The sequence below is a fragment of the Thermobia domestica genome, chromosome 9 (assembly GCF_964235325.1).
Source record: "Thermobia domestica chromosome 9, izTheDome1.hap1.1, whole genome shotgun sequence".
NCBI classification, from domain to species: Eukaryota; Metazoa; Arthropoda; class Insecta; order Zygentoma; family Lepismatidae; genus Thermobia; species Thermobia domestica.
Window position 1 is genome coordinate 4,597,905 of NC_137462.1, and position 27,567 is coordinate 4,625,471.

The 27,567-nt window shown below is 35.2% G+C and overlaps 1 protein-coding gene across 1 annotated transcript in view; it reads left to right on the top strand.

The window, feature by feature from the left end:
* The first annotated feature begins 227 nt into the window (after positions 1-227).
* Positions 228-27,567, top strand: part of LOC145694348 (pre-rRNA 2'-O-ribose RNA methyltransferase FTSJ3) — a 49,233-nt gene continuing 21,893 nt past the window's right edge. The window contains exons 1-9 of the mRNA XM_081770481.1: positions 228-461; positions 5,659-5,811; positions 7,098-7,244; positions 9,502-9,665; positions 11,194-11,484; positions 14,693-14,947; positions 19,677-19,838; positions 23,078-23,208; positions 25,599-25,675. Coding sequence (XP_081626607.1) covers positions 395-461; positions 5,659-5,811; positions 7,098-7,244; positions 9,502-9,665; positions 11,194-11,484; positions 14,693-14,947; positions 19,677-19,838; positions 23,078-23,208; positions 25,599-25,675 — 1,447 coding nt within the window. The 5' untranslated portion in view covers positions 228-394. The remainder of the gene's footprint in view (positions 462-5,658; positions 5,812-7,097; positions 7,245-9,501; positions 9,666-11,193; positions 11,485-14,692; positions 14,948-19,676; positions 19,839-23,077; positions 23,209-25,598; positions 25,676-27,567) is intronic.

A 27,567-nucleotide genomic window follows, 5' to 3' on the forward strand; every position in this document is an offset into this window, starting at 1 on the left:
GCTACGAAATTGTTCCTCGTTCATTTTCAGTACTTGGAAAAAAATTAAGCCCTCTTAATAGATCATAAACAAAAGTTTTCTATGATCTTCATTTATAATGATGCAAAATAAACTATTAAAAATATTATTAAAATATCACGTTTAACAAATTTTTCTTCTTAGATAAACATAAAGGAGTCGTCTGAGAAGACGAACTTCATCTTGAACTTGAAATTACCATTACCTTCATCCACATGTGTGTTCATAACCGCATGTGGAAGCAACGATATGGAGCTGGATGTAAAATAGTAAATACGAGTGGAAATTTTAATTAAGTTATTCGAAGTGTAACAGTATTTTTCAGGAACATAAATAATTGTTGAGTAAAAGTGTAGTTTCTAGTCAAGCTATAAAAATGGGAAAGAAGTCGAAAGTTGGCAAACAACGACGTGATAAATATTATCATTTGGCAAAGGAGACAGGTAAGATTGATTAGACCATTCACTACAAGCATTACAGTCTCCGCTCCAGTTAGTATCCTAAAGCAGACAGAAAAATTACACTTAATTAATTTTAAGACCTTTGTGCCGCTGAGTATATCCATTATTTTCAGGTTTAATGTTAACACGTAAAATGTTTGCCATTTATGAGGAAATTGTTATTACCTTAGACATTATTCCAGGTTTGCTATACAGATTCATACACAGATGCATAAAAGAATACTTCCTTCTCTCTGCATTTATTTCTATACCTTCAGGAATCACTTTTGAGGCGTGCACTTGCATTCTTCGCTGCAGATTCAGTTTAAGAGGTCGTCTGCAAAACAAGCAACCTGTGCTAGGTGGTCACTAAAAACCACGAATGCCATCTTAACAAGGCATAGCGGGAGATGGGAGTTTGAAGCCTCGCAGGGCTCGTTCTTTCTTTATCACAGTTTATACAAAACAAGCTGATCCCTAACGATCATGAATGCTATTTTCACAAAACAACTGGGCGAGTGATAGCGAGCCGGGAGGGGGAAGGGGTAGAAGGCTTCGCAAGGCTTAGTTGTTTCTTACCTTTATCTCAATTTAGACAACGTTTTATCTCTTCCAATGTCACGAACTTCCAATTTTCTTCTCAATTTGCACTGGTATTTATGCACTACGGCACTAGCATTACTCACAATTCCGGAAATAAACACAATTAATAAAATTCCAGTGTATACCTACTACATGACCATGATTTAAATGGTTCCGCTTCTTAATTCTTCACTTTCGTCTGCCCTTATTTACCTTCAATCATTTTATACACTGTGCATAATGGCAGCTGAATGTGAATGCTTGTGTGAAATTTTACATTTCATTTTCAATTTTTTTAGATAGCAATCCGTGTTGAACGGAGCTAACATGTGATAGCTGGCCACTAAAAACGCACCCGAATGATATCTGACTCAGTATAGGAGTGTAGTAGGGGGGCGAGGGGTTGCGTCTGTAGGGTGCAGGCTCATCAACGATAGTGAGTATTTGCGTAAACGAGGATTTTGCTAAAAACACTAGGTAGCCTACCTTCTCTATCGACAGGTTTGCGTCCTCGAGAAAAGTACCTCTCACTGCAGACTTTTGCCAATGATATTTTATACCACCAACACGATTCATCGACAGTGTTCATCCATTTTTTTGTTTCCAGTGCCATATGCCACATTTTCTGCCAGGGTTGGCTGGTTTAAACCAGCTGGTTTTTTCAAAAAAACCAACTGGTTTAAACCAAAAAACGAAAATCTTCGTAAAATTGTAAGTGTTTGTAAAATCTTGATGAACCCACATTTGTGGGTTTTCACGTTTCACTCCCGTATATTATTCGTATTATATTCAGACCTAAATTACCCATTCATTACTCAAAAAGATTATACTACAAAAGCGACTTTTTTTTATATAAGTTTATAAATGTTTGTTTTAAATTCCCCATTCATTACTCAAAAAGATTATACTACAAAAGCGACTTTTTTATATATAAGTTTATAAATGTTTTTTTTTTTTTTTTTTTTTTTTTTTTTTTGTAGTTATTATTGTTATGTAATTGCAATCAAAGAAAAATTCTAAATATTGTTTTGTTTCAATGTTTACTATTGATAAAATACATGCCGTACTTTGTGTGTGTGGGGGAGGGTCATACAGACCCCACGAGAGGCATTTAGTGAAATGAGAAATATCTTCGGTATCTATTTATGTATACATGAGTCTGAGCCAAAGTGGACTCAAATAATTCGTATCTTTGTGATATGCAAATTAAGTCGTTGTATTTCTTTAATTTGGACCAATAAAAGTCGTTCTTAACTAACTTGAATTAAATTAGTTCTTCTGTACTCCGTAGTACTTTGAAATTGTCCATATGTAATTCAGTATAATGGTTTCACTTGTGCAACTGTTTATCTTTTTGTTCTTCTGAAATGACTCTTGACAGTTATATTAAGAAGCATGTAAAGATCAGTACAACGTATTTTTATAAGGATTCCTTCGTGAGTGAGTCGGCAGACGTATCGCATTTGTGGCCAATTAGTCCTGGTTCCGAGTTCAAATGGAGGACAATTTCTCTCGGATGTAACTCGAGAAACAGTTTTTATTCCGCTTTTGACCCCTTCCAGCATAACCCGGCTGTTGCATAATAACATCAAGGCGAAACAAACTTATTTCTGTCCATATTGATATGAATATATAGAGCAAATTATTTAAACCAAATAAACCTGGTTTAAACCAAAAAAAAAAAAGTTTTTTTTTTTCAATAAAAACCATGGTTTTTGCCAACCCTGTTTTCTGCTCAATTTCAGTAATCTATGCCGCTCAACATAACGTAATAACTCTTTTTCTCCACCAACTTAGGTTTTTATAAAATTCACAATTGAAATGTCACATCTTCCAGTTTTGAATGCTAGGATTCAATTTCCTCATTACATCACAATGTGCACTATCAGCGTGCTTCCACTCAAAATAGCTCCAACAAGACTCAGCTTATAATACTTGAAAATACCACATTGTACTTATTTTGTTAACATGAATGTCATGAAAAATAATAAGTTCACCTTTCCTGTAAATTTTACGTAGCTATTTTTCATCTTTTTGGACCTAATTTGCGGCACTTAATCCACTTTTTGGGGATTAAGATTAGAGTTACCCCTCCGTTTTTTATAAAAATTAGGAAAATTTATGGAGAAATGAGGTAAGAATTGATGATTTGGAGTTTTTATGTGATGGTTAGGTGTGTAAGTTTGGCAGTAAAGTTATGTTTAATACGAGAAAAGATATTTGGAAGTGGGTACTGTTTGCAAGACGCGGAAGGTTCGATGATTCCGCAGCATGCCCATTTTATGTCGAGAATAGAACCTAACGAACCCCTGTGGGGCTTCTAACCCGTTCCTACTCCTACTACTACTTATACTATGGGTCCGTATAGTAAAAGTGCACATTTTAATGTTTTTACTACTTTTTCGTAGGTATGAAACTCGACGGACAACTCTAACCTTAAGCCCTTTATTGGCCCAAACTTTAGTAGTTCTAAGCTAACCCGACCCAACTCTACTCTACCCTTTTAAAGCGGTCCTACTTATTGATGGGCAGCTCGAGCGTGTGTTGTAAAATTTACTCCAAATAGTTGATGGGGCAAAGTGTCGGATGCATCATATATTTTATTCCTGCAGTTTACGTGTAAGGACCACTAGAAAGAATGATGCCAGTATACAATCTGGAACCATGTTTTTTTATTTATTTATTTACTTTTAATTTATCGGTAGGAAATATAGAAGCTAAACCCTAAATAAATTAATTATATATTCTTTCTTCACGAAATCTACTCTTAGTGTCTTAAAACATTGTTTCTTATGGGAAGAGTTGCATTCCTAGATGTGGGGGGCGCGGTGGCTAGTGGTAGAGCGTTCACCTCTGGTGCTTGGGGTCCTTGGTTCGATCCCAGCTCGTGCCGTGTGGACTTTGTGGTGGACAAACACCGTGCTTGTGGGTTTTCTCGCGGTTCTCCCATTTCCTCCCACTTTCTCCATTTCATTCATTTCTCATCATCACCGTCTCCTTTAGCCTAACCGGCATAACCGTGGGACGTAAAACTCAAAGATTTCATTTCATTTTGCATTCCTAGATGCAAATTCGCTTTAGGAGAGGTTAAACTGTTAAGAATACGAATAGAGAAATACTTTATTTTCTTCACAACTGCTCACAAAATCCCTTTTGACCTGTACAAGATTAACTTACAAAGGAATTAATAACTTGACTCCAAGGATTAGAGGTCACTCAGCAGTTCGCATGGGGCGCGAGTAAGGGTACCGTGGGCCGAAATTACCAGGAGGGGCTAGCTGGTAACGGGGGCAACTTGTAGGGTTTTGCTCGTTGTTGCCCACCTAAGGTGTTCCTTATCATGTTTTTTTCAGTGACACTTCTGGAGAACTTTCTTCATCATTTGATGTAGGTAATGTACGCAAAGGAAAGAAAATAGGAAGAACAGGATTTATAGCAATGCATTTCACTACTTTCGAAATTTTGATATTACTTACAGTTGTGCATCATGAGTTAACAGATTGCCTTCATGCTTCTCTGACCTATCATGAGTTGGTACACTGCCTTCATTTCACTTACTTAACTTCGTAATGGCTTCATTATGGATGAATGCGTGAATAAAACCTTCCACTTTCGTTCATGTGTTTCTAAGGTTTCACGTATGTCAGAGATAAGATTTCCATATATCTTGCTTACAGTGTTCTTTTAAAATAACGCTAAATATTCTATAAATTTTAAAAATCTTGGCCCATAAACCATGATAACACCATTTACAGAAGAAACATCTAATATTATTTTAATAAAGTATTGGGTACGTAGTCAAAATATGTGTTGATCTTGCCTCTCAGATAAGTACGCATTTCATCCATAAAGAAACCATTACAAAGTAAAATGTTAACTCATGATCTGCTACCATATGTGTGAGAAACATGAAGACAGTGTGTTAATTTGTTGGGTCTCAGAGATATGCGATCTCAGAGTAGAATTAGTAATACACTGTCATTATATAACAAACCATGTATCAAAACTCTGAATAATAATGTGTATACAGCTTAGATTATATAAGTTTACCTGATCAGTTTTACCTGAATTTATCTCGTATGCACTGTATTTTCTTGACTATATATGAAATTCACCAATAGAGCTGTTAAATAGTGCACAATTAATAAATTACAACATAATTCAAAATCTGTTGTGCGGTGTCTAACTTAGTAATTGAGGATACATTTTGATTTTTCTGTTCTTCGTTTTACTGATTATGAACATTTTGAAGTTGCGGTGTTAAGTAACTTAGTGACATTAAGTAGCCTGTCCTATTTTGATCAGCTCGCGTAAGTGTAGAATCACATAAATAACTTAATACACTGAAATATGTAACGGAATACACGACATGAACCTTTAAAATAAGTAGATAAACAATTGAATATCAAAACATTATGGGTCTTAAACATTTTTGATCAAAACTGCAATAACATATAATTTTTAATTAGAATTCGTGATGATTCATTATGTGGGTCGTCAAAAGACTTCTGCGTTCGATTCCGCTTGATTGTACAGTATTCGTCAAGCACAAAACTAGACTTAAAGCGAAGATGTAAAGTTCATTTGTGTACTGATGTTTATTTATTTATTTTTACAGGCTACAGGTCTCGTGCCGCCTTCAAATTAATCCAACTGAATCGTAAATTTGGGTTCCTTCAGAAGTCTCGTGTTTTGATTGATTTGTGTGCTGCGCCTGGAGGATGGATGCAAGTAGCGAAGCAGAATATGCCTGTTTCCAGTGTTGTTGTTGGTAAGTTAGTTTACTGTATTAACAAAATGCTATGTCTCAAAATCCCAAAGGAGGCATCAATTTACAATATGTATAGATTGTGGGAATTTTCTTTGTGGTCAATCGGCTAATGCATGTACTTCTTGTTTTTGTGGTTCCAGGCTCGACCACCGATAGGTGTTAAACTTCTGACACACCTAGTAGTTCGGATCCCACTTTAAACAGTAGGTTCCGTCTTATATTGCCTTGGTGTTAAAAATGTACAGTAAATGCCCATAAATTGATCAATCCATATATATTATAGATAATCGTGGAGATACCGAGTGTCTCAACGTGTTCGTGGTACCTCAACACGTAAAAGAGAGGTAGTTTGTATTGCTTGGACGAATCTACTAGGGAAGGATTTTCTCTCTTAAATGGCAACGTCTTGGAGAACATTACATCTATCATTGGTTCTGGCAATGTACGGTGTACCTGTACTCTGATTAGAGGAAGTCCCAGAGAAACTAGGGAGGTATTTTCGGAAGAAATCCCTAAAACTTTTTTCCTAGTTTCATAATCTTTCTTTTCGTAACGCCTTATTCAAATGAGCAATGAACACCGTATTTCATCCACAAAGATGTTTCACTGTTTTATTTATTTATTTATTTAATCAAGTTTCATTATGTAACATTAATTAATGTTAGTCTAAACTATTTACCTACTAAGCCCAATAGAGGGATAGGGTGTGCAGCGTTTTTCCCTTGCTCATAAAGGTATATGGAAACTACATTTTTAAGAGGCTTGAATGGATGGGTAGATTGAGAAGTAGTTCCAAGGTTTCTACGGCATGCAACAACTGAATAATTATAATTTCATTCACCAAATCATATCAATTTTTTATCCTCGATCTCTTAATCAAAAACTCTTTAAGATCTTGAAGTTTTGCGATTGATTTTCCTTAGATCTAAAAATTCCCAATAATTTCAAACCACGTGTTCTCTGTGACACTCTAATACCAGCAGCGTTTAAACCCGTAAGCGCATCCACCGAAAGCAAGTGTGCTATTCATAATCTGTGAAAAATTCCATAGATGTTTAGAGGCTGTCTCCAGTGAAACTTTTGCGACGGTAACTTTTGTTCGATATACTGAAAAGGATATGTGCACTGAGCCAGTGTTATATCATCGACACTCGATATAATAATCAACATGAGGTTTGATTTTCGTATAAAATACTTTCTGCCGAGATATTTATTTGTTTATTGCATGTCAGATGACTGCTCTACTTATTCTACGTATTTCCTAATTTTTGAATAATTATTTTCAGGTGTGGACTTGTTCCCAATAAAGCCAATACCTGGATGCATCTCCCTTCAGGAAGACATAACAACAAACAAATGCAAACTAGCGCTTGAGAAGGAGTTACAAACCTGGAAAGCAGACGTCGTTCTTAACGACGGTGCTCCAAATGTAGGTAAGTCAAATAAATGAATAACATAAGGTAAAACGCTTTCTTTGTAAAGGTAAAAATGTTCCGTTTGTAATCTGTAAGAAGACGAAACCCTTCAAAAGATAGCAGAGCAATATTCTATACGGTGAGAAGAGTGATTTGTTTTTCTTTTTATATCGGACTCATTGTTTCGATTTACACAAGTGAAACGATTTATATGGTACTAATAATGACGTTACAATCTTCTCGTATATGGAAAGAATACGATAACCATCATAGACACGAGTTTGCGCATATAAATTTTAAATTCTCAATTCTGAAAACGCTATCTCATTATATAGTAGTAAGTTCTTTCAGATTAATTAATTAATAGCGTCTGAGGCTCTTTTCTATTTATGCACTTATAGAGAACTTGTCACAAGAAGTAAGGAAGAAATTTTGTGACATCTGAATAAAAGTGCTAATAATTAAATCGAGAAGTGTAAGAGGGAAGACCACATTACTAGGATAGGGAATATGTATGAGTTGTACAGTTACTTCGAATACTTCTTGGAAAAGGACCCTCAGGCATCCTAAAAGATTGGAGGCTAATATATAGACGTGAATAATAGTAATACCAGTTTGCCATAGGATAAGACCCACTGGTATTGTTTTATTTCTACACCAATCAGTCTTTTTTTTTAACCATAAAATAAGTTACATAGACGTTGATATTGACAAAGTTTATTTTAAGTGGTATAGGTTGGTGCGATTCAGGCGTCCAATTGAACTGTGGTGTGAATACAAGTATAGGCGCACTGGGCAAAGTCAGAATCTTAACATGTGTTATCTATGCTATCAGTAGATATATCATTAAACTGGAACATATCAAAATGAACCATACAGAATTTATAAATGCCTTTCCCTTTATGTGTGTAAATGGATATATTGTACATGATTTGCAGTAGATAACATCAACACGACTTTTGCAAGAAGCACAGAGAATGAACGCACCAGATGCCCATATTCTATGGAATATTATTTTGGCGATGCAGGATTGGAAAATGAGCTCCGTCGCTATCAAACCACAGTTTTAGACGAAAGTTCTTGAAATTAACACCAAAGTTAACTCATGTTAAACTGTCGTGTCATTGCAGAAATGGTTGGTATACACCGCACAATTGTTATTCTGTTTCACAACGACATCAGTAAGGTGAGAATCTTTTAACATATCGGTATCAGATGCTTTATACCAGTTAACAAGGTTTGACAAATGGAACGAATGTGAGGCGGTAGTATAGTGGTAGGGAAGGCGGATGTATGCAATAAATGTTAAATTGACTTATAGATCTGTACAATAAGAATCAAAGAAGAGTCAAAGTGCTGGATACTATTCAAAATATCCCTCCACCCATACAGGCTCTTGCTGCTTGCGTGATTGTTATCGTCAGTGCGCCGTCACTTCTCCACAGACAGCCAGCACTGATCATCAGGCATGTTATATGGCAATGTCCTTCAACACGTTGCACAAAAGACTATGCAAGCTCGCAGTAAATTGTTGTGGAAAGCCCTCTTCAACGCATCTTGATCCTGTGACATTGTCTCACTGACTACCACATCTTTTATCATCTTAATTTAAAAAGATTACCATCAGGTCTAGCATGGTTAACTTATTCACATCGCCAAACGGTGAGTTTTAATAATCGTTTCCATCCGTTGACAGTAATAACAAAAGTTTGTAAGCACAGAAGGACACTATTTTGAGTAACCAGATATTGTTCGTTCATTTCATGTCCGTAGTGTTAGAATTGACACATGTCTGTGTGACATTTAAATTGCAATAACCCAATATAAGGTACAGAGTGTAAGAAATGTCACAGATATGTCGCATTACGATGAATAGTCGGCATTTTCTCTATTAGTTATGTACACGAATACAATGAGTGCCGGAAAACTCATCGCCCATGTAGAAACTAGTCCAGCAACTAATTGATCTTCAAGGGATTGTGTTACTAAATTGTTTACCATGTAGTCTTAATTTAATTTTAAAATAATTAAAATAGTCCATAGAATCTAGCGTATGACAGTGAGTTCAACAGTGAGGCCACATTGTAACACTATCGATAATGTAAATGTATGTAATGAACTGCTATCTTCGAATGGTTTTGATCGTCCTGTATTGCGTTTTTATTCAAAGTAATTAACATGTTATGAAATTATTGTGTTTTTTTGTAGTCAGTCGATTCGACTTTTTATTAAAGTTCTATTTCCATTTCTCTAATTTATAATTAATTTCTTAAAGGTAAGAATTGGCTGCACGATGCTTATCAGCAAGTTTCCCTCACACTAAGCGCTCTGAAGGTGGCTACACAGTTCCTGAAGCCTGGTGGATGGTTTATTACCAAAGTTTTCCGTTCTAAGGACTATCATGCTTTGTTGTGGGTGTTGAAGCAGATGTTTAAAAAGGTTCGTTTATTATTATTATTATTATTACTGTTATTATTATTTTAAAAAAATATGTTGTATTATAATTTAATAGCAAAGATTCAGGAGGCTCGGTGGTTGAGAACTCACTTCTTGATGCTACTGTTTCTGATTTAACCCCAGTACATGGAAGTTTGTGGTGGACACCATCTTGTTCGTGAGTTTTCTCGGGGTTCTCCCTCCTTGTCTGATACTATCGCACCTATTTTACCATAGTTAAATAGTTACCATAGTTATTCACTTTCATTAATTATCCGTCCTCGTTAACTACAGAGCATAAACGTGGGACGTTAAATTAAATACTTTCCTCAACAAGGATAAACAATATGTAGTTTTGTGCGTACAGCGTTAAGTTATCTGAAGTGAAAAGAAGGGGAGGAAGGTGCATATAGTTCAACTGCCACATTCAAAGTGTTTAGATTAATAGTCAAAGAAATGGAATTTAAGTATATCTTAATGATCATATGGTCAATATATTATTATTATTATTATTATTTTGTAGATAAGTTTAATTTGTTGTGAATTAGTTACATGAAGAAAAGAAACATAGCCTAAGAGAGATTCTAAATTTTATTAGTACCTACAGGACTCCAACGATGTTCATGCTAAATTGCCATTCCTTCACGCTGTACGAAATTTTTCTACATAAACAGCCAGTTGCATAAGAGGTCTCTTCCCAACTAAGAATACGTGCACTAAAGATGCAAATTGTATGTATAAAGCGATTCGATCTTAATGCGAATAACTTTCTTGGTGAATAAAACCACAGATTAAGTTGCCGAAACCGTCCAGTAAGTATTTTAGACGCTTTCAACGGAATTAGTGTTTTCACTCATCATTTGAATAAGCTTAAAATATATATAAAACGATAAGCATGCCTGTTGTTATGGTTACGAAACATGGTCACTTACTCTGAGGGAAGAACGTAGACTGAAAGTATTTGAGAACAAACTCATAAGACGAATATTCGGACCCAATAAGAACGGGAATAGGGAATGGCACCAACTGCATAACGAGGATCTACATAATTTATACGGTTTACCCAACATTGTTAGGGTCATCAAGTCTATTGAGCTCAGGTGGGCAGGTCATGTAGGCAGGATGGAAGAAAGTAGGAACGTTTTCAAAGTCTTTAACAGGAAGTCCAATCGGAAAACGACCATTTGGAAGACCTAGACACAGATGGGAGAACAATATTAAGATGGATCTCGAAGAAATAGGAATACAAAGTAGATATTGGATCCAGTTGGCTGACAATAGAAGTTAATGGAGAGCTTTTGCGAAGGCGGCATTGAACCTCAGGATTCCATAGACCATAGAGTTAGTTAGTTACTCATCATTTTAATAATGTGAAAAGGAAATTTAGCATAATTTCTCTTTGATCATCCTTGTGACATGTCGTTATACAGTTCTCTCAGTTATTTACTGTGCAGTTTAACAAAGAAGCCATCACCACTACCGAACTTTACTGTCAAAAGTTGTATTATTTTTTATTCTTATTTTCTTCCAGGTATACTCAACGAAACCACAGGCCTCTCGAACGGAATCGGCTGAAATTTTCGTTGTTTGTCAAAACTATATTGCTCCGGACAAAATTGATCCACGTTTTTTGGATCCGAAGTATGTGTTTGAAGAATTAGATATTGAGCCGAAGCAAAAACTGAATATCTACCATCCAGAAAAACAAAAACCAAAACCTGAGGGCTATGCGGAAGGCGACTACACTCTGTATCATAAGATTCCCGTTTCTGATTTCATCTTTAAGGATGACTTTGTGGAAGTACTGCAGCAAGCTTCAGAGGTAGGTCTCTTTTCTTTTCTTTTTCTGTGCTATTCATAATACCAGTAATAATTTTAGGTAGGATATAGATGTGTGGTTTTAAGAATGAATGAAATTATGTTAATATTATTTTCTTGCTTAGTAGCATGTTCGTTTGTGTGTGTGCGTCGTGAAGGGTGATTCCACAGAGTTTGAGTTACTCAATGAAATCCACCGGTATCAGTAAAATTTGGTATGTATCACATCTCAGATCGAAAATAGTGTGCGTGAGTGGTTCGCAAGGTAAAAATACGTGTAGGTGGGATCCCTTTGTTATCTGTTCAGATCTTTCGTTCCATGTACTGATAAATTATAAGAATGATACAGGGGTCACGGTGGCTTACTGGTGGAGCAGTCACCTCTGGTGCGTGGGGTCCTTGATTAGACCAAGTGAACTTTGTGGTGGGAAATCACTATGTGCGTGGGTTTTCTCGGAATTCTTCCGTTTCCTCCCACTTTCTTCATTCCAACATTTGATTCTTTCTCATCATCACCGTGCCCTTTAGCCTAACCGGCATAACCCTAGGACGTAAAACTGAAAGATTTCATTTCATAAAGAATGATACAGTAAATACTCGTTTTCTTTTTTGTGTATGTGTGTGTTCTAATCAATTCCTTTAAAGATGTAAGTTATCCATATTATTATTATTATTATTATTATTATTATTATTATTATTATTATTATTATTATTATTATTATTATTATTATTATTATTATAACCTATACTGAAAGTCAGAAATATCTTACCTACAGTCCATTTATTCAAACTTTTGCGGGAGTGCGTTCTGGAGTTTTTTAATGTGTCTGTAGTTCTTTTTTAATTAGCCACTAATTTTTTTTAATATTCTAATACAAAATTGGAATCTGTTTAAAGATTTCGGTGTTTTTTCGTGAATCTAAGTATTAGAATATCTTGTCGCTGTTCTTGCTGGAAATCTTTAAAAAGAAAGCCGAATACTGATGATTTTTTGAAACATGATTCCATAATTATAATCTAAAATAGCGAGATTATCTCTTCCCGTGTCTTTTAATTGATACTACTTATTTAAAGGAGTATACGGAAAAAATATTTACGAAATACTCGATAAAGAAACTCAAAGGCCTTAATAATAGAACTCTCAGGTGTTAACTAGGCATTGAAATTATTTTGGACATGACACTATATAATAGTGATATACGAGGGATGATCAGAAAGTACGGTTACAAAGCCTTCAGTGAAAAGCAATACAGCCAACAGATAGTACATGCATTAGGTTATTTTTCGACATAGTCTCCATATTGGTTGTGAGCTCCTTCGTGTCTAAGTGGTTAGCGTACGCGCCTTTGCCGTGGGAGGCCCGGGTTCGATTCCCGCCGGGAGATCATGTGGTTCGGATTCCACGTTAATCAGTAGGTCCTGTCTTATATAGCCTCTCTGCTGAAAGGGACGTTAAACTCAAAATCAGATCAACTCCATATTGGTTGAGGTACTTGCCGTATCGTCGGATGAGTTTAAAGATTCCCTCCTGGTAAAAATTCTGTCCTTGCGTGTTCAGCCACGTTGTCACAAAGTATTGTGAATATCGTGCACAATGTGACTTACGCTTCCGAACGATGTTCCCAATTCTGTCATCAGATGGCATAACATGATCCCTCTGTTGTCCTGAATCAACTCCTCCACGCGAACTGTTGATGCCGTGTTAGGTTGGCCACTGCGCTCCTCATCGGTGACGTTTCCTCCACCAGCCGCAAACGTTCGACACCATTCTGTGACATGCTGACGAGACATTACAGTAAACCTCCGTAAACCTCTACCAGCTGCCATTGAATTTCAGCCGCGGTTACATGTTTTGCCCACAGAAATCGAATAACTAAGCGAACTTCTTCGAGAGACCAGTTTCCCAAACGAGTCGCCATTTGTGTTTACCTACAACTAGCGCCATAGGTGGCGTTTGGCTGAAACTGCACGGTTGCCAACTCCATGTATTAAAATTACGGCATACTCATCATTCCTCTAGGAATATCGGCCTCGTAACTTTAGTTTCTGATCCTCCCTCGTATCAAAAAGAATTAAAAATTATATATATACCGAAAATATGAATATAATTGTTGAGTTTAACGATCTCGGTATTTTACCATTAAAAGAGTATTATTATGTATTATATTCAAAGCTTAACGCTGAGCAATTTATATTAAGTGAAATGCACATGATATTCATACAAAGAAGTTAATATATTTTTATCATGTTGTTCAACATAGAAACAATATATGTCGAAACTGTGCCACATATACTGATACTATTAAAATTTGTATAGTGTAGCTGTCATATCGAAGCTATCAAGAGTTGTTAAAATATAAGGAACATGCAAAAACTGTAGAATATATTGTGGAGTATTGTTTTTATACTGTTGAGTCTTGTACGATCGCAATGAGCATGTTTTTAAACACCAAATTATGGAGTCGAAAGGTCCGTATACTTTCAAAAAACAGACTGAATTTTCAGCTGCTACGTACTGCAGCCGCCTTCTGAGCTAAATGCTAAGATGGAATAGACATTTAGTTTGAGGATTAATTAAATGTAGAGAGCCCAAAATATTAACTGGATTTTTGAAATCATTTACGAAGGTTTATCAATTGTACTTAGTTTTGAAAATCCAGGTAATATTTTGAGTTTTCAGCATTTAGTGAACGCTAAACTAACTGAAATTCCTACCTAATACGCCTGAATATGGCGCAGGAGAAGAAGAAGGAGGGAGCGAAAAAACTTTAAAACTGTTAGTAATCGAAACGTTGTATATAAAAACGCAATCGCGTTGTATCGAAACGCTGTGTAACTCATACAAAGCAATTTTTAAAGGCAGTGTTCTGGGACTACGGAAATCAAAACCATGTCAATAGGGCTATTTGAAGAGAAAGTGTGTTATAGACCATACACCGGGAGAGGGAGAAGATCTGTATTACATGGTTTAGGAAGCTATATTTCAAAGGAGTTGAAATTCAGCCTGTTATTTGAGAAAACAGGGATTTTATAACATATGTAATTATGGTATAAATTTGACAATATGAAGTACTATGATATAAAGATATAATGAATAAATGAATAGACGATCGTACCTTTTCGTAAGGAACAGACACACATAAATTAGTAAATTAGTTTGAGATGCTTACTCTGTCTAATTATTATTTTTTTTCTGTTCTTATTGTTTGTAGCTAGTGTTTGACGATGAACGCGTGGAGCAGCACCCAAAGACAACTACAGAGATCAAAGAGTGTTGTAAAGATATCAAAGTGCTTGGGAGGAAGGACATACGAAACTTGCTTAACTGGCGAAAAGCCATGAGAGATTTCTTCGTGAAGGACGAAGAGAAACCAGCAGAGGAGGAGAAAGAGGAAGACAAAGAAGATGAAGTGGATGAAGATGATAAAGAATTGGCTGATGTGGAAAAACAGATCGCGAAACTTAAGGTATGGATTATGTTTAAACTGGTATTCCCACAGTTCCTTCAACCCCCTTTCCTATATGTTAATAACTTCAAGATTATATTTACTGGCATTTGGTTGGAATAACTGAAGAACGTAAACGAATTGTTAGCGTTCTCGCGTTATAGTCAGAAGTAGGGTTGCCAATAAATGCTTGGCACCCCATCAAAAATTAAATAATAATAATAATAATAATAAAATTATCGACACCCCGTCAAAATTCCCTATGATGTAGGCCTGTGTGTGAAGTATTTTTGTTCGTACCTATCCATGGGAAGGAAATTATTATTGTGGACAAAAATGCATTAGCACCTATATTCTGTATATCTTTAGTATATTCACTAATAAGCTTAATAGATACATTGTGCTAAAAATGAGAAACAGAAGTCGGTATTGATCATTTTATTGTATTTATCAGCAACTGCCAATTCTTTGCAACCATCGAAACAGATGAACAAAGGTATATTAATTTTTACGTGACAATTTTGGATTTACAAAATAAAATTTACTCTTTAATCTTACACTTCAGCTACAGGAAATTGCTTTAAGAAGTCCTAAGGAATAAGAAAAGTTGTCATATGCTACATCACGTGAAACTAAACCATGCAACACACATTGTACTAACGAAATGCCTAAGAGTTATTTGCCAATAATCGATGGATAATTTAAATTTATCGCTATAGATATGCCGCACAATTATGACAAATAATGCACTTGTATCTCTATTGTTCAAAATAATGTTTTACAATAAAATTAATTTTTATCAAATTTCTTATGTTAAATAAAAAAAAAATAGCATGGATAAAACAGAATATATCGCTTAATGTATAATACAACGGAAACTTGTATTTGTAAAGGCACTGTTAAAGAATTTCGATGTTGGAAGTTTTATTCTGGATTACATATTTCAAAATATTGGTCGTAAAGAGATTGGTAAGAAGTTTGTACCGGTCACCGGCCTTAATAAAAATAACAGCAAGATTTTCGGCCAGTTGGCAACCCTAGTCAGGAGATCCGCCGCTGGCTACGGTATCCTGACAGATTTTTCATGAATTTTTCCTCAGTCCCGTCAGAAGAATAATGAGACACATTTGATTGTAGACTCTAACTAACAAACTTCAATCCAAAATTCCTTTCTACATTTCTTTGTTTCTTGGGTGATGATAGTTTATCTGAAACTACGTTACAAGACAAATGAAGTCGGAAGCAAAAGTGGATTTCTCCCGTCTGCATGTTGTTTAATCCGTAACTTAGTAAGGAGTGGATAATTGTAGTATAATTTTCTTCGCAGTGGAAAACATATTGTATGAGTGCAAAAACTTTGATAACATGGTATTAATGAATGGAGAAAACAACCGAGGAGTTTGTGTGTTAAAAATCGGTTATTTTTCCATTTGTTAATATAATGATAATACAACTGTCAGAGGTGTTCTGAATATGGACACTGGATTGTCCCAGCACAAGAAGAAATTGTAGTACAAACCATATGGTCTGAGTGAAAGAACATCGACTTCAAGAGTGTGAGAGTGTATGGATGTTCTGGGAATAGACTGGTTAACGCATCGGTACGGTACACCGAAGATCCTGGATTCGAGTCCCGGTCCATCTCTTTACGTTATCATTTGTCAGGTAATTAAAAAAGTTATTGTCAAAAGAACAGTAGATGTGAGAAGTGTAATTTTGAGTTGACTTAAAAGAAAGTCAAGTCTGCATTTTATCACTCTTTATATATCATTGAATGTGTGCCTGTTGAAGGATTGATACAAAATCAGTTATTTTCTTCATTTATCATATATAAAGAAAGGAGAGTTTGAAGCTAGGAGTGTCGTAGTTTCGAAAAGTAACAAGAATGTGTTTACATATAGACAGATAGGTCCAAAAATATACTGTTTGTAATTAAATAATTTCTAAACAGGAAGACGTACACTCATTAATCTATAAAATAACAGACAAATTCTGACCAAAGCATATATTAACTAATAAATAATAGCGTTACAGTTTCGGCAAATTAACTTTGCTTTCATCAGACACATTATGAAATACAATTTCTAAGATTACAGCTTATATACTTCTTAAAGTGAGGGAATTGTATTTCATAATGTGTCTGATGAAGGCAAAGTTAATTTGCAGAAACTGTAACGCTATTATTTATTAGTTAATATATGCTTTGGTCAGAATTTGTCTGTTATTTTATAAAAGAAGTTCCAAAGCTAGAATGAGTGGCATTCATTAATCTAATGCGTAGTGTACTGTAAGGTATTAAATTTGTCGTGGTAAGCGGAGCTGGCAATTTATGCTGCTCGTGCGCAAGTGGTTGATGGTGGAATAAGCCAGTTATATTGCCTAGTGCAGAAGAAGACAGTCGATTAGCAGCAATGGGTGTGGTTTGCTTATCATTTTTTGAACGTGTAGTGAAATGGTACTAGAAGTATGAGAGCATTCACGAGGTACAACGACATTGACAGAGAGAGTTTGGAACACCGCCACCAACACTTGGAATAATTGCCCGCATTCGCGATAAGTTCGAAACAAACGGAAAAGTGAAAGATGTCCACAAGGAAAGATCTGCCGACCACGAACAGTTACAAGTACGACGTACAGTGCTGTTGTTGCAACATTTCACACGATCACCGCTAGAATCAGTGAACCACGGAGTGCGCAAAAGTGGGGGTAAGTCGGTCAATGTAAGACGTATTCTGGAGAGGACAAAGTGGAAAGTGAACATTCCAAGACAACTACACGCGATGAATGAGGTCGATTCAGATCGAAGAGTGGAGTACTGTAAATGGTTTCGACACATGGTCTGCGAGGATGTGGAATTTATAGGGAATTCAAACTTGACGGTACGGTGAATCCCACAATTGTGTCTATTGGACTCCTGCAAATCCTCGTGCTCGTGTTAACAGGGCAGTGAATCTACCGGCGGTTATTGTGTGATGTGGTCTATCAGTGGGTAGTGTGATTGGTCCTTTCTTGTTAGAGGGTACCGTAATAGATGAGGTGTGTGTTAATATGCTTCAGACAAAGATTTTGCCTCCCATCCAAAACCCATATAGTGATTAACTTTTTTTACATGCAACAAGACAGAGCCCCACCTCACTACCTTCGAGATATCAGGTTATATCTCGATAAAACTCTTGACACCTCAACACTTATACTTCTAGTTGAGCTCTAATCCTATTTTAGAGTTGTAATGTTGTAATTGTTCTCTTTTATTTTCAATTAACAAGCTGGTTATGGCTTCTGCAATCCGAAAATTCGCCCCTATAGAAACAAAAAGACTGTCATTGGAACCGACTTATGACAAGTTAACAATCAAGATAGTTAATTATGCATTTCCGAATGACCCTTGTTTGTCTCACTTCCTGCACATATATCTGTATGAGAAAGAATCTCCAACCTCACGAAACATATCCTGTAGGACTGCCTGGCCCGCACGTCGTAGGGTCTCGATTCGTACGTTATTTGGTTACTGGCTCATGTTGTGGAATTTGCATCATCCATTTTCATTTCTTTTTGTCAGTCTGTTTTCTTAATAATTAATTCATTGTTGAACCACTTATTAACGCTTCCCGGTTATTATACGTATATACTGTTTTGTCCCCGACTATGCAAGGCAACTTGAGGAAAAATCCATTTTAATATATTTTTATGTTCTAGAAAAAAAAACTTTATGTTGGTAAACAGTGATGAGAAAACGATTTCCTTCAATCGTCGTAATCAACAGAAAAGAGCATCCTTTCATTTCAATTTTATTTTCATAGCAGCAGGTATGACCAAGACAGATAGGCACCAGTCCACAGTCGATACTATTGTTAAGCACAGTTTATTTGACCTAAAGCATTCTTGTGTGTATATATATATGGTGTTTATAAATATTTAGTGAGTTTTTGGACATTTTCATTTAGTTAGTTAGCAACATTTACATGCTTGAGAAACTGAAATCAACAATTCCCTCACAAAACGTAGTGCTCCGATAAGAGAATCAGGGTTGCTGTAAGTAAATGTTTTATTTAGAGCATGGTTTCTATATGTTTAATATGTATAATTGCTTTTGCTTATCCTGAGTATTTGAACAAACTACCGTCAACCCATCGTGATTTTCCCTGTTGAAAGAACAACGCATCAGCCACTCTGAGAAACTACGTTCTTAGCGGATAGTGTGCATTTGTATTAAGAAAAAGGAACATCAACTAGTTATCCTCTCCTGTAGAATATTGTGAAGTAATTCGTTGGAGCTGCTACTTCCCTATTTTTCCTCTTCAAATAGTACAAATAGTGTGGAAATGTGTAACGACGTAAATGTGAAAGTTTATAAGCGAACCAATATTGAAAGGGCATTTCATAGCAATTCGTTAAATATTTTTAATTATTATTTGAAGTTATAATCTCTTAAATTTTGTGGATTTTATTTTTTTTACCGTTTAAATTATCAGTAAATCTTCGTTATCCAGTTTTTTTTATTATTTTATTTTTTATTTGTGTGATAGAGGATGTCTTGTAGTCATATTGAATTGTATCTCATGTATTTTAACATTCCGAACCATGGGTGAACAACAGTGGAATTGCCTTCTGTCTTCCAGAGGGCAAACGAACGGTTACAACCATGTCTATCGAAACAATTTGAACTGATATGTTCAAGAGCTTAAAGGTAATGTATTAAATTTAGTAGGAAGAAAGAATATAAATGGTGTTTCGATCTGGTATTTTGTAGGAAGAAGAGATGAAAGAGTTGAAAAGGAAAAAGAAGAAAATGTTGAAGGAGAAGAAGAAAATTCAGGAGAAATTGAATCTGAAAATGGTGGTGAAAGGAGACCAAGGACCCACAATGGAGAACGACGAAATGTTTGATATATCAGCTATTGATTCACTTCAGGTACGAGTTCCTTCTTTGTAAGTGTTGATTTTTAGTGTTACTTAGCTTTTAAATAGTTTGCAGTTTTATTACATGAATACCACAGCGTCACACTTATATCTTGAATAATTGAATCTTAGTTGCATTTTTCGCTGGAACAATTTCAGTACAAAGTTACATTCTTAAAATAATTGATGTGTAAAGGTATTTATTTATAGCTATGGTTTTATGAATATTTATATATATATATATATATATATATATATATATATATATATATATATATATATATATATATATATATATATATATATATATATATATATATATATATATATATTTTAACGCTCGATTTGGGTTCAATGGAACTTCCATGTATGTGAAGATTGCTTTGTATCCCTTTTTCTTCTTTCTTTCTTTCTTTGTTTTTATTTCCAGCAATTCACAATACAATTCAACACTATACAAGGTATCTATATTGACCAGCAACGAAATATCCTTATATATAAGAACCATACAAATCGTGTATGACTTTTTAACATCGAGCGAACTGATCCAAAGCGTATGCTCAAGATGGACATTTGGCACCACATCAGAATTAAATGCCATGCCAGCTCCAGTGAATATATCGAAATAATGATACTTGCTAATCTAGTAGCATAGGAAACGATTATGATAAATTTAGGCACTTCATATTGCTTTCAATATTTTATAACATTAAGATTTTATTTCAATATTATTGGGTTCGTTACTATTTCATTTATCTTACCATACCATTTGACCTTCAAGCCAATTAACACATGCAGATACGATTCGAGAACTTTCCCTTTCTTTCTACATAATTCAAGTACACTTGTTTCTTAGGAAGATAAAAAAAATAAGTTATGATTTTGAGGTATCTTCCGAAATAAACCACCTTCTTCTTCCTTGAAATCACATTTAAATTTTTATTACTATTATGTGCACTGGTGGTCATTTCACATGTAAGGTGCACTTTTTCATTATAATGTAGCATGTACCTGCACTTACCAAGACACTTGAACTAACTTACCGAACCGTGCCACAACACCTTTCTGGTTTTACCTCTAGGTGACATACAAAGACAAGACATCTAGTGTGTTAGGAATAATCGCTAAATATGAGTAAGAGCGTTGATTGTCGACAAGCAACAAAACCATCTAGATACTCACAGTATGCTGTTACAATAATGATTACAAACAATTGTATGTAGCAACAGGAAACCAGAATTCTCTTATATATATATTTCTCTATTGATCAGACATGATTCACGTACATTGGCCCCGCGTAGCGTAATCGCTAACGCTCTCGCCTTCGGTGCGAGCGGTCCCGGGTTCGATTCCCGGTAGGGTCACTCGGTCGAAAAAATGTAAAAAGCTTTTTCAGGCCAGCCACCCTGAATGAGGTTTTCCTGGGTTTTCCTCATTCACAACAGGCAAATGCCGGGGTGGTACCTAACATATAGGTCCCAGGCCGCTTCCTTTCTTCCTTCCATTTCCCCGGATAGTGTGCTCGCTGAGGGACGTCATCCCTCAAAACATGACGGACTAAATGGCCTTAGATGCCGAAAGCCCAGAAATCTAAAACCTAAATCCTATGATTCAGGTACAAGTGTAAATTTTACTATAAAAAAAAATCAGGTTGATACTGAATTCACGGTGATTTGAACCAGAAGTAACAATGATAGTTGGTAAGACACAAACAAAACCCTAGTCCCATTGTTCATCTAACATGATTTTTTTAACGTGAAACACACAAATACATTTTCTTGCCATATATTGAATGATAAAAGCATACTTCAAATATTTGGACTAAAATTATTTATAAACTTAAAAGCACTCTCTCTCCAGGTAGAGTAAAGTTTAACTATGACTAGATCAGAACAGCGGTGTGAGTATCTTTTCAGTTTATTGATAAAATTTCTGTTCAGGTCGCTTACATTATAAGATTATTTATTATTTATTGACTTATTTGGTATTCAGTCCCTCTGACATTTTTTTTTTGTTTTTTTCCAATAAACAAACAAAAAAAATATTTTTAAGGATGAAAACATATCTTAGGTCTATTGTAGTGACCTATGATTAAATTATACAGAAATATGTCTAGAGAGTGCTTAAAATAAGTTTTTGATAAATTCATAGCTATTTCTCTACTTCTTTCGTCACTTAAGGTAGTTAATATATTATTTAACTTCTTGTTCTGCCTTTTTTTCTTCCTTACGTACCAACCACTTGAAGGCCCTAAAGTAATAATAGACAGTATCGGGGCCGGCCGTAGACAATTTGCCCGACCCTCTTTCTCCAGAAAGAACAAATATTAAAAGCCACCATTTTAAATATACTACCCCCATCATGAACAAGGAAGGGGAAGGAAAATGCACTCGCATTCAGAAAGGCATATACTACAAATACAATCTCGTGTCTGCTGTTTTCTTTAAACAATCTATTATGTTAGTAAGAGAAAAAATCAAACACACCTGCAGAGGAAAGATGGTAATCATTTTTATAGAATTCAATATTGAGCTTCAATCTCAGTATATTAGTTTACAATTGCAGTAGAGCTAGCTCTTTTATCTTTATTTCTTGAAGTTCCTTCTACATCTGTTAAAAAAAAATTAAAAAATGTTTGCACCTTCAATGATAAGGAACTTTTTGTGACAAAGGCCAGACTAGTTTGATAACTAAATGGAAGAGGTATTCGCTAGTGTTCGAGAATTGAGTTCTTGTATTTAACAACAATCAAGCAATTCATGCTAGGATTTCTTTGACCATTTGCTTTAGCAGAGTGCATGTGACCTTAAACTAATGCGACCTAAAAATTATTTATGAATGTAGTATTCAAATAGAAGGCCAGCTTGGTAAATTTACCTGCCATGATCATGAAGTCTGTTTCGAACAAGAAACATTTATTTTAAATAATATAGTTACGACATATTTTGCCGCCCCTCGAAACTTTCCACCCCGTGCAAATGCACGTGTTACACATATGGTAGAGCCGGTCCTAATAATCATATTAATGGATCTTCAAATTTGTAAATGGGCAAAGAGCAGAGAAGAAAATTTTACCATGTTTGTATACCAGTTCATTCACTTAGCTGTTGAAAAGATCTCAGAGATATTAGAATATTTTAAGAGTGTAAATATTTAGTAGGAGCTCTGGAATAATTCTTAATAAGCCTTATGTGATTTCTTTCAATACATAGTTTTTTAAAAGTATTTTAATTTATTTTTTGTTTGTTTCAGAAATTGAATGATGTTTTGGACCAAACACCTGATGTAAAGGCGGAATCAGATGATGAAGGGGAGAAAGTTAAAAAACCAAAAGTTGTTCGATTTGAGAGAGAAGGTAAACAACATCTGGATAGCTCTGGCCTGTAAGTATTTTATTATTTATTGAAATTTAGTTCAACATCGAGGCTATATGAGACGGAAGCTGTTGTTTAAAGTAAGATTTGAACCACTACTTGAGTTATATCCGAGGCAAGTGTCCATTCTGGAAATGGAACTAGAGACCACGTGAATAGAAAGCACGTACGCATCAACTTGGTCACGAAAGAATTATTATTATTATTATTATTATTATTATTATTATTATTAATAATAATAATAATAATAATAATAATAATAATAATAATAATAATAATAATAATAATAATAATAATAATAATAATAATAATGTTTGCCAATTTTTATTATACAGTGTGTCCATAATATATATTATATCGCTTTGGATATTCATATTTAAATGGGATTGGTCACATTTGAAACAAAAATTCAAATATTTTTTACTATAGCTCATAGACATTGAATGTGGGCCCCACGAGTGGCGACGAAGACATCAAGACGATGTTTCCATTCACGCCCCACACGCTCCAACATATCTGATGAAATGAACTGGATGACAGCACTGATAGGAACTTGCACTTCTTGCAGGTTTTGAGGCAATAAGGAGTACATAGACACAATCCTTTACGTAACGTCATAAAAATAAGTCACAGACCTTCAAGTCAGGCAACCTCGGTGGCCACTTGTAGAAGACATTATCATCATTTACGGCACGTGCTATAAAACGCAATTTTCCGTTTTCCAAGTTGAAATTTTGAGAGTAGAAGCACGAGATATTCTTAATTACCTGTACATATTTTGGCAGCGATCCAACGTAAAATATCAAAATGGCGGCCATTTTTTTCAAAACAGCTGTGAATAGAAAATGGTTGCAAGTATGATATTCTTGAAATATAAATCATATTTTAACACTTTTACCCCAAAGACATTGAAATATTTCGAAAAAACCCAATTAAACCCGAAAATACCCGAAAAAACCCAAATGGGCCCAGGTGGGTTGGACTTTTTTTTTTAAAAAAAATGGTTTTTTCAAACCCTGGTTAGATGGCGTCCATTATTGACCTTGTTATCCATTGTTGACATGCACAAAACTATTTGAGTTTTTCTTTCAAACGTGACCAATTTCATTAAAATACAATTAACCGAAGCGATGTAATACAACTTTAAAGTATGATAGTATTTTTATGGACACTCTGTATATTGACCGAGTGGTGATAAAATAGAAGTAGATAGCATAGCATTCGTTGTAATAGAGGTTGATACTTTATCTCGAGGTACTGAATGACGTTCTTTTTCAGCTGCAGTGGATTGAACGGTAATACTTAAAGGACCATTCTGACAATTCCCGAAAACTACATGTTTTATGGATTATATGATTCTGATCTAAAAATTAATACGTAAAGGATTTACTGTCGATGACCCTATAACTAGGGGATGCTTCCGTAACATTTGGCTATAGCGATGGGGATTTCCACTAAAATATAAATTTAATATTCATGAAAAAATGTAAAACATTGATTTAAAATGTCCCTTAAAATACGAGGGCAGTGAAAATAATCCCGGAATTTTGTTGTAGCTCTATATTCCCACAATGTAAGTACACATTTACTTAACCGCTTTCAAAGTTGGTACCTTCGGAAGACAATTGAGTTGAGTTAATTTTGAGTTTAACGTCCCGTTCAGCAGCGAGGCTATATGAGACGTGGACCTACTGATTAACGTGGAATCCGAACCACATGAGCTCCCACCGGGAATCGAACTTGGGTCTCCCACTTCGGAACACAGACACGCTTGTTCCACCTCTCCTGTGATTGGTGGAAATACCAACAAAAGTTCTCTTTTGGTATCTTCCAAAAGTTCAGGCGTCGCGTTAGTTTTTTTTTTTATCTCTTCTGCGTTGGCGAAGCGGAAAAGGCCCATTGTTAGCTTTGGGAAGAGCCAAATATCCGATGGTAGTAAACTGTTTTTAAGACTGTTAAAGTCTCGAAGGCAGATTTTGTCCAATTTGCACATGAATTTGATGTTCGCGCGGTGCTCGATCTGTAAAATTGCACCAACTGATCACCACACACTCTTTCGTTCAACTACATTACGCGTACACTGCCTGTTATGACGTGTTAATACTTGTCAAATTCATAATTATTGAATCTAAGGATTGAACTGTACAAGATTCATTGTGATTGCGTCACAAATGCCAAAACCAGAATCATTCCGGGAAGTTTTTGTCTGTCCCTCGTATTTCTTCAGACATTTTTCAATATTTAAAGTTGAAATCGATCTTTCGCGCCAGTTTTTAATATGTAGTAACAGCATCAATATTAATTATTTTAGACTAAGGATATTTTGTAGTTTACTAGAAGGATTGTTTCTGTAACATAATTCCAAATTGTGCTCTTCATATCCTAATTTTCTTTTGTAGGTATTACAAGGATTCGGATAGTGAACTTGAATTTACGGAAGAAGACGATGATTCTGATAAGGAACAAGAAGGATTAGGTAAGATAAAGACCTTGAAAAAACAAATGTACTTCTCTTGTCAGATATTCAGAATTTTGTGTAACTTGACTGCTTAGTTACCTGTTAACTTGTTCACAACTAACTCGACCCCATTTTCTTGAACTCTGCGATTTCTTATAAGACATGTGTTATTGTCTTATAACTTGCCCATCTGTCTATTTTAGAATTTGGCCGCTCTTTAGCAAGATGCAATGCCAGTTATATAGAATCTTAATGCTCCTAATATTAAACTTATCTCTGTATCTTGGCCACGTAAAGTGACATTGTAAAATGTGTACAAATTAGGTTTTGAAAGGCTTTCCTCCATTGACATTGGAATGTATTCGTAATTACACTTTCTTCTTATTTCTCCGAAACTTAAAAGTTCATTCTAAGAACAAAATGAAAATCAAATTAAATTTCTAATTTGACGTTCCCCGGTTAAGCCTTTTAGGCTAAAGAAGACAGATGGCTAATTAAAGTAAATTATTATCAAATAATTGGTAAAATGAGAACGTTGGAGGAAACGGGAGAACCCACGGACATGATGGTATTCCCCACAAACTCACATGGCGTGTGATTTAATCAGGGATTCCAGGTTAGACCGGGAGTACGTTTTGTGATTGTCGTCAATAAATATACAAATAGATTGACGTCTGATCTAAATATTGGTTCAAGTCCTTCCTTGAAATTCCCTCGGGGCCGCAGTGGTTCAGTGGTACTGCGGTCACCTCCGCCGTGTGGACTTTGTGGTGGACAAACACCGTGCTCGTGGGTTTTCTCGGGGTTCTCCCGTTTCCTTCCACTTTCTTTATTCCACCATTTCATTCATTTCTCATAATCACCGTGTGCTTTAGCCTAACTGGCATAACTGTGGGACGTAAAACTTAAAGATTTCTTTTATTTTTTTTCATTCCTTGAAATTCCCAGTTGGCCGCAGTGGCTCCGTGGTAGTGCGGTCACTTCTAGTGCTTGGGGTGCCTGGTTCGATCCTAGCACGCGCTAAGTGGACTTTGTAGTGGACAAACACAGTGTTCGTGCGTTTTCTCCGGGTTCTTACGTTTCCTCCCACTTTATTCATTCCACCATTGCATTGATTTCTCATCATCACCGTCTCCTTTAACCTAGCCGGCATAATCTTGGGACGTAAAACTCAGATTTCGTTTCGTTTCGTTTCCTTTCAGAATTATACACAATTAGATTTCATAAATCGTGTCAGCTTAAAAGAAAGTGATATAAACAGTCTACATATTGTAGGAGTTAATGTTGGTAGAATTTTAAATATATTTTTTTATGTCTCCTGATTTCAATTACTGAACTCCAACTATCGCGTGGTATGTCTCTAACTTAACTTGGAAATTTTCCAGAAATTATTTTAAGACAATTTAGAAGATCAATTTGAATTTTTGGTGTTTCTTTATGGTTGCCATAACAAATGAAAGAAAAACATATCTCTTTTGGATACCATTGATTCCATTGAAGAAGTTACATAACCTATACTTATTATAATAGTGTGATTTTTTTTAAAAAAAATGAATGTTTGAGATTTGTGTCCTTAAACAACTCTGCATATTATACAGTATATGGACGACGCACTCTCACAAACTGTTTCGTTCGGATCACACTATGCTGTTGTAAATTCCATTGTCTGGATATTTTATTACCCCATTTTAGAACTGATATGATATAATTCTGTGCATAATGCAAATACGAAGTTTGAAGCGATTCGTAAAATTAATTTATGCTAATTCTTATTGGTAAAATAAACTTTCATAAAGAAGCAATAAGTATAATAAGAAATTATAGAAAAATGCCAGGACAGTTGAAAAATTCCTAATGTTATTGTAGTTTTGGTATGTATGATGCAATCACAATAAATATTGTATAGTAAC